Source organism: Pygocentrus nattereri, chromosome 28 (assembly GCF_015220715.1).
Source record: "Pygocentrus nattereri isolate fPygNat1 chromosome 28, fPygNat1.pri, whole genome shotgun sequence".
Lineage (NCBI taxonomy): Eukaryota > Metazoa > Chordata > Actinopteri > Characiformes > Serrasalmidae > Pygocentrus > Pygocentrus nattereri.
In genome coordinates, this window is record NC_051238.1 from 8,527,862 (window position 1) to 8,540,778 (window position 12,917).

Here is a 12,917-nt window from a genome sequence, read left to right on the forward strand (position 1 = left end):
AGAGAGAGGAGAGAGATGAGATGTGAGAGAGAGAGAGAGAGAGAGAGAGAGAGAGAGAGAGAGAGAGAGAGAGAGAGAGATGAGAAGATGTGAGAGAGAGAGAGAGGAGAAGATGTGTGTGAGAGAGAGAGGAGAAGATGTGTGTGAGAGAGAGAGAGGAGAAGAAGATGTGTGTGTGTGAGAGAGAGAGAGAGAGAGAGAGAGAGAGAGAGAGAAAGAGAGAGAGAGAGAGAGAGATGAGAATATAATACCGAGACTGTAACAAAGGAAGTGACGTCGCCGTGTCGTAACTCCTGTGTTGATGTTGTGTGGAGAGTGAGCGGAGGGGAAGAAGCTAACAACAGCCGCGGCGACTCGGTTTGTTTTTGTTCTCTGCGCGTCGCCTTTTACCGACAAAACCGACTCCTTATTTCACCAAAAACGTCCAAGGACGAGCACTTCGGCCAGAGACGACGGCCAGGCTGAAACACGGCCAGCTCACAACACTCCCCGAGCCGAGCCGGAGGACTCGTCACCCCTGACCCCCTCCTCCCTCCTCCCTCCTCACATAGGCAGCCAACATGACGATCCTGCCTAAGAAGAAGCCCAGCTCCACCGTCGGGGTCCCGGATCACGCCGACGAGAGCGACAGACGAGCCGGTTCGGATCCTCACCAGCACGGCCACGGTGTTGTGCGGACCGGGGCGAGGCCTAGAGCTTCTCCGCCGCCTTGGTCATATCAAACCGCGCCGCCTCAGTCCAGAGAGGACAGGCGGAATGAATCGAGCTCCCGGCCGCAGCAGGCCTCCCCTCCGCCGGTTGGAGCAGGCTCCCCCGCCGGCCCGGGAGATGGAGGCGGTCTGGGAGGCATTAGTTGCGTGTCCGGTGGCCGCGGAGAGCTAGCGGGCGGCGTGGTCGGCTGCGGAGGCGCTATCGGTAGCTGCTGCTCTGGGCCGGGACTCAGCAAACGGCGGCGACAGGCGACTTGCTCCGGAGGAGTAGCAGGCGGAGGGACACCCGGTGTGTCCGGTGGTGGCGGGGTGGGTCCAGGCCCAGATCAGGAGGAGGGCGCCGGGTACAACAGCGAAGATGAGTACGAGAATGCTTCCAGACTGCAGTCAGAAGATCCAGCAACAGTTGAGCAGGTACGTATGGACGGTATGGAAACGTCAACACAAAACAAAGTCTGATAAAAAGAGGTTAGTTCGCCTTAAAGTTACAGTATCGAAGATAGAGGAGCTTAAATGTTTTTGTATGAATGAAGAAGAACTTTTAAAATGTTGAAACAAAGAATCGTCCATTCTTCAGGGAGTTTGCAGTGGTTCCATGGCATTGCTCCAAAGAACTTGGGAACAAAAGGCATTTGATTCTTACTTCAGGCATTTGTTTAACATTGAGCAGGGATGCTATTCATCTTTAAGCCAGCCTTTAAAAGCAGATGCAACATCTGACATGGGAATGAATTTGTTCAAGCCGCAAAAGAAATAATAATTTAATAAAATTAAAAACATCAAATATCTGCAGTGATTTGCTGGTCATGGTCTTGGTTTCCATAATATGGCATAAGTGATTAAAATAAAGGCTTTAACCAATTTGCTGATGATCGCAGTTGATTTTACAAGTTTGCTCATCTTGTGTCTCTATGTTGAACTGGTACATAGTGGAAGTGGTCCAAAGCAGTAGTTCTCACACCGGTCCTCAGGTCACCTGAAATGGTCCATATATTTTTGCTCAGTCTCAGCTCAGAAACACATGGATAGAACAAAAGTGTGCCTGAGGACCAGTTTGAGAACTATTGTTTATTACCTTATTGGGGGGGGGGTCACTTAAAAGAATCTGTCAGAGAAAGGCAGTGGTGCACAACCATCTGAAGACGAATGAATGAATGACACGGTCATCTTTGCTGTTCTTTGCTTAAGCTGTTAAAAATAAGCAACACAGGAAACACATCGCTGTAACTTTATTATACTGTAAAAACTTGAGGCTTTGCTGTTTCCTCAGTTTTGACATGCGCCTGTGTGAAAATGGTGTGCCAAGTAGAAGTAGGTCTTCTGCTCATTTTGGTTCATCTGCTTAGAAAACCTGAAGGCCTAGCCGTTCTAAACCGTGTCTGTGATTTTGTATTTAAATACAGATGAATTAAGTGTACAGCATCTCCAAGTAAAGCTGCCACTCAGCGCTGTATTCGTGGACTGGCAAATACCAGTGAAATGGAGACTTCTATTTTGACAGCACACTTACAAGGAAGTGAAGGAGCTGACTGTAACACTGTCTTCCTCGTTCATGAAATCAGAAATAATTACTTATGAACTTATTTTACTAAAAAATGACGGCCGAGCTCATCAGAGTGTTGGGTGGGATGGATTAACTAGCTGTAAAATACCCTTTACAGTAGTTGGGTTAGCATTAGCTTAGCTCCTGGAAAATAGTGGCACTTCCTGCGCTGTGGTCATGTCCTACTTTTGAATATCAGGGAATAAAGTCTAGATATCCCTCCCTCCCCTCAACTAGCCAGTTTCCCATTTGCTTAAAATAGAACTCCACCAGGTTTTCCCAGTTTTTGGATGATGGAATGGTTAAGATGTAAACAGTCATTCAGAGTGGTTTGTTATGAAATGTTCCAGAACCCTCCAGAGGCAGGATTGTTCACGGTGTTGGTGAAAGGAGCCAAACGTCTGGAGTGTTTAATGTCTCTAAACGTCTCTCACAGAAAGTTATTGCATGAAATGGTTATGAATCCACGCCTAACTGATATTTTAGGACAACGCCTCATCTTAAAATTGTGTTGTGTTTAAACCTATGTATGTCAGAGATGTACATTCATGGCATTGTAAGGCAAAATAGTCTTACTTTTACTTTTGCATGATAAATAAAGTATATATTTGTTATTTGTGTTTGGTTCCTATTACCATCACTGTAAAGAAAATCTGAGTCTAAGCTTCTGCGAAATGACCTATTGTACATCAGTGGTACATAAACATTTCATAAAACTCTGAATGAACAGTGCTAGCCTATAAAGGGCCTGTATAAATCATGCATTCTTCTTTTTCTGCATAAAAACAGTCACAGTTCCTTTTGCATGACCATTTTTCAATTTTTATCTCTGAGAATTAAACAGCCTGATTTAATTACTGCGCCCTAAAGACTAATTTATTTAAACGAGCTCTTATCTTATTAGCTATCCTGTGTTGTACATTCAAAAAGTCTTTTTTTTTTTTTAACACCTCTTAACTTCACTTAACTACACTTCCCTGACTTCAGTGTGAAGGGGTGAAGGCTGAAAACATGGATGGATATAATTGTTTTGTATTTTTTGTGACATAAATTGAAATGGGTTGGTTTTTCAGCTTAATTTATATAAAAGGTCTGTATGGACTGGCAAGTGAAACTGTTGAAAGTTAGTCTTAAATTGTTTATCATGTTGTAATATTGGCAACAGGATTGAACTTTCACTACTTTGTGCAGCACTAGCTGTATCATATCAAGGCTGTGTAGAGCCATCAATTAGACTAAAATGAAGTAAAAATAAAAGCAGACGTCCAGACTTGCACTCTTTATTGATCTGTTAAATAAGCCATTCTTGCATTGTTTATATGTGTATGGACGGTGGTCCCTGTAAGGTTCTCTACTAAAATAGCATGTCTGTCTCTCACGAGTTCTCCTTCTCCCTTTGTTTCTCTGTTTTGTGTTGCAGCAGGAGCACTGGTTCGAGAAAGCACTTAGGGAAAAGAAAGGATTTGTGATTAAAAAAATGAAGGAAGACGGTGCTTGCCTCTTCAGAGCAGTTGGTGGGTCTTTTCTGTAACTTTCTAAATTTGAAATTTCTTTTAGTTCACAGGGTACATGACAAATGGCCTCAAAACGGTGCTTCACATTACCTCTTGATCAGTATGTTTATCCAGGCTCCAGCCTTTCAATTGAACAATAGTATGTAAGAAGGAGTGCCTGCAACCAAATCACAGTTGTAAAGGGGGATTCCACTAATATTTCAGACAGTCTGTGTAATGAAATGGATAACACAAACAGTCGTTCAGAACTGTGTACTCCTGATGTCCCCGTCATTGTTTGAGTTCTGGCTTAAATAATTTAAAATAGGTGTGTGTGTGTGTGTGTGTGTGTGTGTGTGTGTATGTTTTATATATACGCACTCACTGGCCACTTTATTAGGTACAGTGCTAGTAAAAGGTCGGACCCCCTTTTGCCTTCAGAACTGCCTTAATTCTTTGTGGCAGACTTTCAACAAGGTGTTGGAAACATTCCTCAGAGATTTTTGAGGTTGGTTATTTGAGTTACTGTTGCCTTTCTATCATCTGGAACCAGTCTGCCCATTCTCCTCTGACCTCTCACATCAACAAGGCATTTTTGTCCACACAACTGACCGCTCACTGGATATTTCCACTTTTTTGGACCATTCTCTGTAAACGCTAGAGATGGTTGTGTGTGAAAATCCCAGCAGATCAGCAGTTTCTGAAATACTCAGACCAACCTCTCTGGAACCAACAACCACGCCACGTTTAAAGTCACTTAAATCACCTTTCTTCCCCCATTCTGATGCTCGGTCTGCACTTCAGCCAGTTGTCTTGACCACCTCTACATGCCTAAATGCATTGAATAACCAGCCAATCACATGGCCACAAGCTATTTGTGTTAACAAGCAACTAAACAGGTGTACCTAGTAAAGTGGCGTGTGTGTGTTTTTATATATATATATATATATATATATATATATATATATATATATATATATATATATATATATATGTATGTATGTATATATATGTGTGTGTGTGTGTGTGTATATATATATATGTATGTGTGTGTGTATGTGTGTGTGTATATATGTGTATATATATGTATATATATGTATATGTATATATGTGTATGTATATAAATGTGTGTATGTATGTAACACGCACACACATACATTCATACAAAAAACAGTCAGCATCTATGTAAAAAGGCTACATCACAATGTTAAATTAGCTTTGTTTGTATATAAAATGGGGCCCTGTCTGAAATAAGTGGGAAAGGACTTTCTAATGTGCCTCTGCTGAATAGAGGGTTGGCTCGGTAGCTATTTACATCTTTACAGAACGAGTCATTTATTTTGCCCGTTTTGAATTAGCGCTTAGCAACTGCTTGACTCCAGTGGGGAGAAGCAGCTGCTGAGACTCGTGTTTTCTCCATTAGACTGTAGTTGGTTTCCCACATGCCAGCTTCTTATTTAAATGATCTGTTCCACGTTAAGTGGAGAAGCAGTGACTTATAGTGGAATTGATATTAATGTGGGTGCTTGATCTTCATATTTTTGTCCATTTTTGTCACACCATCACTGTTCTGTATCCCCCTTCCGTCATTGATCATCAGCCTATCATCGTTGCATTCAATTAAAACAGTGGGTGGAATCCAGCTCAAGCTCACTCTCTTTGCTTGCCGTTTCAAACAGCGTGGCTATATAAGGACCTCTGGCTCTAAGCTGGTTTTTCTCTCTGGGAAGCATCTCAGCTATTGAACCATGTGGTTAACAGAAGTGTTCCAAATCCTGTACGCTTTGCCCAGTGTGCACACTTCAAAAACCTCTCATATCTTTTGAATTATTACATCCATTCTAAAAGTGAGGTAACACTACTGCACATTTAAATGCTGATGCAGGAAATAAAATTCAGCTCTAATTTTATTTTTACATGTTTGTAATACCTGCAACTCACATGGAAGGCTTCTGCTGCCACACCACAGACCTAGAGCTTTACAGAACAACAGCACAAGTTCAGAGGTCTGTGAATCAGTTTCTTACATAAATAATCCTCTGAAATGAAAGTGTGGCCTTGCATTATGGGGATGGGTTTTAGGTTAAATATGTAGTGACCAACAGAAAAGATCTACTAATCTAGACGTTATAAAAGGCCAGTTATCAGAGATTTCATTGAAACAACAAGCTTGGGACACAACTTATTCTGTATCCTTAGATACTTTTTTTCAAAGAATTACAAAGAATGTCTTTGTTAAAGGAATACGCCACAGTTTTCTGCCTAATTCCTGTCTGCCACATCTGTATCCTGTGAAATATTAACACATTTGGATCCATTGACTTAAAACTAATCAGGCGTTTGTAATGTGAGACTATAGAAAACAAATTTGAAACGACAGCTGTTGCACTCCAACGTTAAGGTCTTTGTTAATAAGACAAACATTAGCTTGTCTTACAAAAGCTCCACTTATGAAATTTTATCCACTTTCGATCACTGGAGCAACAATAAAAAAACAGTTTCGGTTACCTTTGCTTTTCCCCAAGGTATTCTGGTATCCGTGGTGATTAAACTGAGCCTGTGAAAACTCCACCCACTGCGCCAGTAAGAAGTCACCACAAAAAAAACCCAAATAATTTAGATTTACTTTTGATTTGAAGAATTAATGAAACTATTCTAAAAATTGCTTTACATAAGCATTTATTAGAATTGGCAATTGCTCAGTTACTTTTATGTAACTGTTTTTATGTCCATCGGTTTCTGTTCTTTTGCTAAGTACAGGGAAAAGTAGTATTATTGTTTATGGTAGTTGAGTATCGTCGCTGTCACGACAACCTTGCATCTGCAAAATAGAGAAGTTTTTAGGAAATGAAAGAACTTTGAATGGAGTTTAATGGAACAAGATTTCTTGCCTTCAAGTGACTTTTAATTTGTTTCTATTGATCCATTCATCATTTAAAATATGTGAACAGTGTAAACAACGTAAATAACAATGGTTTTACCTTTTTTTTTCAAGCTCTGGGTAAAAAAAAAAAAGGGGGTAAAGGTTTTTCCAGCAGCACCGATTATACTCCAGAGGCAGCAGATATAGTTTATGTAAAGTGCTGTAGTCTTCCTTTTGTAAATGCCATCAGTATGAAGCAGGCGTATGCACTGAATAAAGTGTTGCCTTGAGTTGACATGATTCGAACATGCTCATTGGTTTCACATGAATAAAATGTTTCAGCACAATTCTTAGCAAAAGTAAGTAAAGTGGAATGAGTGGTTATGTCAATGTAATCCATTTCATTCATGTGGAAGCAGTGAACACATTTCAGTCAAGCAAAATCAAAGCAGCGTTTTTTTTTTTAATTCAGTGTAAGGCATTCTGCAAACACTTGATGGCGCTACTAACTCACATGTTTGGAAACCTGCTCCTCCAGGCGGAAAGACTTTAGTCAAAACAATAACCTCCCACAGCTCAGCTACTGTTCAACCCACTTCCCTCAAACCGCAATTTCATCACGAGTCTATTTTTTCATGATCGTGCTCATTTCCGTGTTATTATTATTGTGAGCCAGGGATTTTCCCTGAAAATGGTACATTCCTCATTGGGACCGAAATAAATGACATTTAAATACATTTCTAGTTATAACACTGCATGTACTTTTTTCCCCCCTGTGTGTGTGTGTGTGTGTGTGTGTGTGTGTGTGTGTGTGTGTGTGTGTGTGTGTATATATGTATGTCATGCAGCACACATCCCGTTTAAATGCTGACATGTATGCTGCCGTGCAGAAGTTTGGATTACTTTTCATATTAATGATTATTTAATAATAACTTATAACAGAGCTTACACAATGATAACCTCTTAGTTGTGTTATAAACTAGATACCAAAATGTAAACTGATGGTTTGGGCACAGTTTAAAGTGTTTTGGGAGCAGGTTATGACATGATGAAGGAAAAATAGCAAGTGTTAATGAATAATAAATTCTATAAAACAGTAATAAATTTCTTGTAACAAAATTACCATAAATCGCTGTTCAGTCAGTGAAATTGGTCCCTTTTTTTGTAAATATGAAGTATTCTGGATATAAATTTTTGCTATACAGTTGTATGGAAAAGTTTGCACACCCTTGGTTAAAATGACCTGCTTTGTTTATTTTGTTAAAGTATGCAAGTTTAATGTATTAAATTAATGGGGGGAAAAAAGAAGCCTAACATACAAGACATGCCATAAATTTTGCAAACTTTTTTCCCCATGTTAATTCATTGTGTGTATTTAGAATGTATACAAACGTTCTTAATGACTCCGATTTCTTTACAGTGGTGGTAGTAGGAACCGGGGGTCACTGTGTCTACTACACAGACATAGCCATTTTATTTACTATCCAAAACAACCACTGAACCTGCACATGTCCTCTGGGTTTTTATGTTTAACGCTGATGGTTGGAAAACCTGAAGGTTTTCTTCAAACTATGTACTAACTTTCCGAGAGGAAAGCATGCAGGGTGACTTTGACTTTGTTTACAACTTAATGATCCAGTTATGTAGAACGATTGGTGTAATTCCCCTTTAAGGGTGTATTTTGTATTTTGTTTGTTTGAAACCTGAGCATACAACTCCTCTATCTCCCTTCACACATTCATTTCTGCAAGAGCTATAAAACTTTATTGTGGGAAACTCTCTCAACAGCCCCCGCCCACACAAACTAAACCATGCATCTCTCTCTCTCTCTCTCTCTCTCTCTCTCTCTCTCTCTCTCTCTCTCTCTCTCTCTCTCTCTCTCTCTCTCTCTCTCTCTCTCTCTCTCTCTCTCTCTCTCTCTCTCTCTCTCTCTCTCTCTCTCTCTCTCTCCCCCCCCCTTTTCTCACTTTCTCTCTTTGAAACCCACATTTTTTCCCACTCTCTTCCCTTTATCAACCTCATCTCCTCCTTCCCTCTGTGAGTGTGGATGTCATACAAATCTATGATGTTTGGTGCTGACCTACATGTTGTAAGTTCCCTGCAGGGACTCTGGGCTGCAGGTTTATAACCTCCGATCAGGCTCTAAACATCCAATCAAATAGGCGCCCAGTTACACAACCAGCCTGATTTACACAAAGCTATAGTCACATCTCCTTATGAAGCTCTGAGAGCCTAATCTCTCATTCTCTAGGCTCATTATTTAGCTCTAAATCTTAAGGTTTATTAATCCAATCAGTACTATGAAGTACATGGTCATTACGTTGAAACTGTTATTTGAGACAGAAGTTTGGGACTCTGGATCATTTGGTACCAGGGCGCAATAATGTGGCAATGAAAGACTGCATAAAGACTGAAATCTGCTGCTTGATCTCTTGTTGTTGTCGTTGTCATCGTCTTGAAATTAATTGTATTATAGTAGTTAATTAAAGGGCCTGTATTGTGAAAGACTGAACGTTCCCCACTTTCTTCAACTAGCAGAGTTTTCTAAAACATAAAAATAATGCTAAAGATTCCATTGTTTTTGTCATGTCACAAAAAACATTACATTTACATATATCTATCTCTTTAGCCTACAGCAGTTTAGCCCCCCCCCCCCATTCACACTGATGTTATAAGTAGTGTTTCAGTCTTAACAGACTTTTGAGGCTCTATACAGGGCAGCCAATAAGAATAGTGCTCATTAACATATCAGTCCTGTCGAAATGTAAAAGATAAAGAGAGGTTAATGGACAAATGGACATATAAAAAATAACATGTTTTTGTTGAATAAAACCACGCATATATTTTAAATAGTCCTGAACAAATTATATTAACAAACTTTTTATTTGGACTGCAGCTCCAGGGAAAAAAACACAGAAAACGAGAACGAAAGCATAATTCAATCTAAAATATGCTGACAGCTACATAAAATATGGTTCCATCCACTCTAAAGATGCTAATGAGTCCAAATCATTGAGTGCGATTATGCAGAAAGAAGCTAGTATATGTGGCTATGAAGCCGTCCAGGTACTTCACTATTAAGAGGCAAAATATTCCACAGAAGCAGAAAATTTTATCAAGTGTGTCTCACATGTGAGAAATTGACCTGTCCACCTATAAACACATTTGTAGCACCCGTTTCTAGATTGGACAGACTTTACAGTACTTTTCCAAAAAAGAATTCCCATCTAAATAATTGTGATTTAATGATTTACTTGTTTGTCTTTTTTCCATTATATGTAGCTAGTAAAGCGACAAAATTGGCTGATTAGTCATCGGGCTCTCTAGCGGTCATTCTGTGGAACATCCTATCTTAGGATGGAAACGGCACCAGCTCAAGTAAACAAACATTGGCCACTATTATTCTTATGTTATTAACAAACATCAAATAAATGTTACTTACCACTCTTCTCTGAATGTGATGTAGCACCTTTAAAGGGCAGAAAGTAGAACTTTTGTAGTTTTTGTACGACCCATCAATCATGTTTCAAAAGCTTTATCTGCTTCATTTTATTTGTGCATTTGCCTTGGCCAGTAATTATAATAAATAAGTGTACACTTGTCACAAACCTACATTTAGCATAGCATTCAGCTAAAAAAGTAATGTTATGTAGCAAATTTAATCTAAAATGTAAATTATTAGGCTGGATGAGAGAGCCTGAAAGCCACATCTCAGCAGTTGCTACGAAGAAACAGTGGGTGAAGCATGGGGTAGTTCGACTGAAAACTGGACCCACCATCAGTTGAAGATGCAGCCCGTAAGGGGATATGCATCTAGCTTTCTCTCGAAAACCAAAAAATAAAATCATAGAGATAATCAGAGATTGGGAGCAAGCACTACATATTGGTTGTGCTTACTGGCATTGCTCACCAAAACCCCTGCCCCTGAACCTAGAGTGGTTTTTGAAAAGTCCCCCCCACAGCATCTTTTCTCAGAATTGTAAACATGTTGCATGTTTCATACACCACCATTCAGAAGTTTGTGTTCTCAATAATATTTAACCAGTTTTGTTGCATAAAATGGGTCAAAGATGCTTCATGTGGCACTAGGAATGGGCAGTTAACTCAATGAAAGCAGGTGTAATAGATTAGATCATTGGTATTTTATTTATAATTTATCTTATTGATCACAGAATGTTTGAGTTGTCAAATAAAACATCGAAGAAAATCTTTTGGGGAGTCATTTGTAATGTCTAAATCTGGATATTGTGTATAAAATATCAAAAATGTATATGATTCGTGAGTTCTGAGTGGTCATGTTTGTTATCTGGGTGGTAATGAATGTTTGAATTTTGCGAGTTACAAGTTGCAAGGAACGAGTAATAAAGCAACAAGTCACAAGCAAACACACAAACGTCTGACAGCCTTTCTCTCGTCTTTGTGGGCTTTGTTGTAGTTTTGCACGAGGCGAAGTTTATCATGTAGTGACTTTGATGTCCTTTGTAAGTTGGAGAGTAGCTCTGAGAACAGCAGCCTGTGAAGAGCTACAGTTTTGCATGTCAGTCTAAGCCTTAGGTGACTTATTTGGGTTTTTATTTTGGTTGCATTGGTGTGACTTAACCTGAGCTTCTTCTTGCCCTACCTAGATTAGTAAAGGGTTCTGTTGTGATTATGGACAGAGGGCCTTTTGGGCAGTTGCAGACGGAATACTGTGTTTTTAATAAGAAGCAAACTGGTAATGGAAACAGCAAGGGGCTACTGTTCAGCTTGATTGCATGAGAGGGGATCATTCCCCATCTGACTGTGTTTCTCAGCAGTGTAATAGCAGTCATTTCATTTTACAGAAAGCCCCCCATCCAATGCCTGAGACGCGCACACACACCTGTGAGTTGTATGCGATAGTGAGAACGTCTATCTGCGGTTTCAGTTTTGCTATGACACAGAATAGCCCACTAAATGGCTTGTGGTTTCAGTGCGGGTTTGCTAGGCTGCAGCACAGACTCAGGTGTGAAATGAGCATCTTCACTGGCTCTTTTTTAAGAACCTGCAGTCTATCTTTGTAAACAAGGTTAAACTGTGTGGCAGCACTTTAACTTGGTCAAACTTAACATGGTATCAACTGTTCACTTATAGCTCATTAATATCTGCCCCCAGAGGAGAACGTAAGCGTACATGTGCATGTTGGTCGTAGTAAAATGGATCAGTGGAATCGGCGCTTTCTGTGTACTGCTGTGTTTATCACTATGAAAGGAGCACTATGTCTTCTTTAATGTTGGATGCACTGTGATTTCTGAGCAGCGCTGGAGATGCACTTATTATTCATTTGTTTAATCAGAAACACGCAATAAATTAACAATAAAAGGAGAATAGGAGTGTAGTGGGTTGCATGCAAAGCAGGCCCATATGGCAAAAATCTCACAAAAGTGAGTACACCCCTTGCATTTCTGCAAATATCTTATATCTTTTCATGGGACAACACTATAGAAATGAAACTTGGATATAACTTAAAGTAGTCAATGTTCAGCTTGTATAGCAGTACAGATTTACTGTCCTCTGACAAAAACTCAACACAGCCATTAATGCCTAAATAGCTGGCAACACAAGTGAGTACACCTTCACAGTGAACATGTCCAAATTGAGCCCAATTGTGGTGTTGTCCCTAGCTGGTATCATGTGACTCGTTAGTTACAAGGTTCCAGGTGTGAATTTGGAGCAGGGCTGTTTAATTTGGTGTTTTGGGTACAATTCGCTCATACTGGACACTGGATATTCAACATGGCATCTCATGGCAAAGAACTCTCTGAGGATGTGAGAAATAGAATTGCTGCTCTCCACAAAAATGGCATAGGCTATAAGAAGATTGCTAACACCCTGAAATTGAGCTATAGTATGGTGGACAGGGTCATGCAGCAGTTTTCCAGGACAGGTTCCACTCAGAACAGGCCGCACGAAGGCCTACGTGTTCAGCGTCATATCCAGAGGTTGGCTTCAAAAAAATAGATGCATGAGTGCTGCCAGCATTGCTGCAGAGGTTGAAGAAGTGGGAGGTCAGCCTTTCAGTGCTCAGACCATACACCATGGCCGTCGTCCCAGAAGGAAGCCTGGAATAAGTTTGCTGAAGATAAGCAGTTGAAGAACCATGTCCTGTGGTCTAACGAAACCAAGATAAACTTGTTTGGCTCAGATGATGTCCAGCATGTGTGGCGGTGCCCTGGTGAGAAGTACCAAGACAACTGTCTCTTGCTTACGGTCGAGCATGGTGGTGGTAGCATCATGGTCTGGAGCTGCAGGAGAGCTGGGGAGCTGCAGGTCATTGAGGGAAATATGAA

General features: G+C 40.3%; 1 protein-coding gene across 1 annotated transcript in view; it reads left to right on the top strand.

Annotated features, from left to right (window-relative positions):
- Positions 1-261: 261 nt before the first annotated feature.
- The window catches only part of otud5a (OTU deubiquitinase 5a), a 42,397-nt gene continuing 29,741 nt past the window's right edge, over positions 262-12,917 (top strand). Inside the window, exons 1-2 of the mRNA XM_017720432.2 lie at positions 262-1,124; positions 3,674-3,767. Of these exons, the coding sequence (XP_017575921.1) occupies positions 561-1,124; positions 3,674-3,767 (658 nt within the window). The 5' untranslated portion in view covers positions 262-560. The remainder of the gene's footprint in view (positions 1,125-3,673; positions 3,768-12,917) is intronic.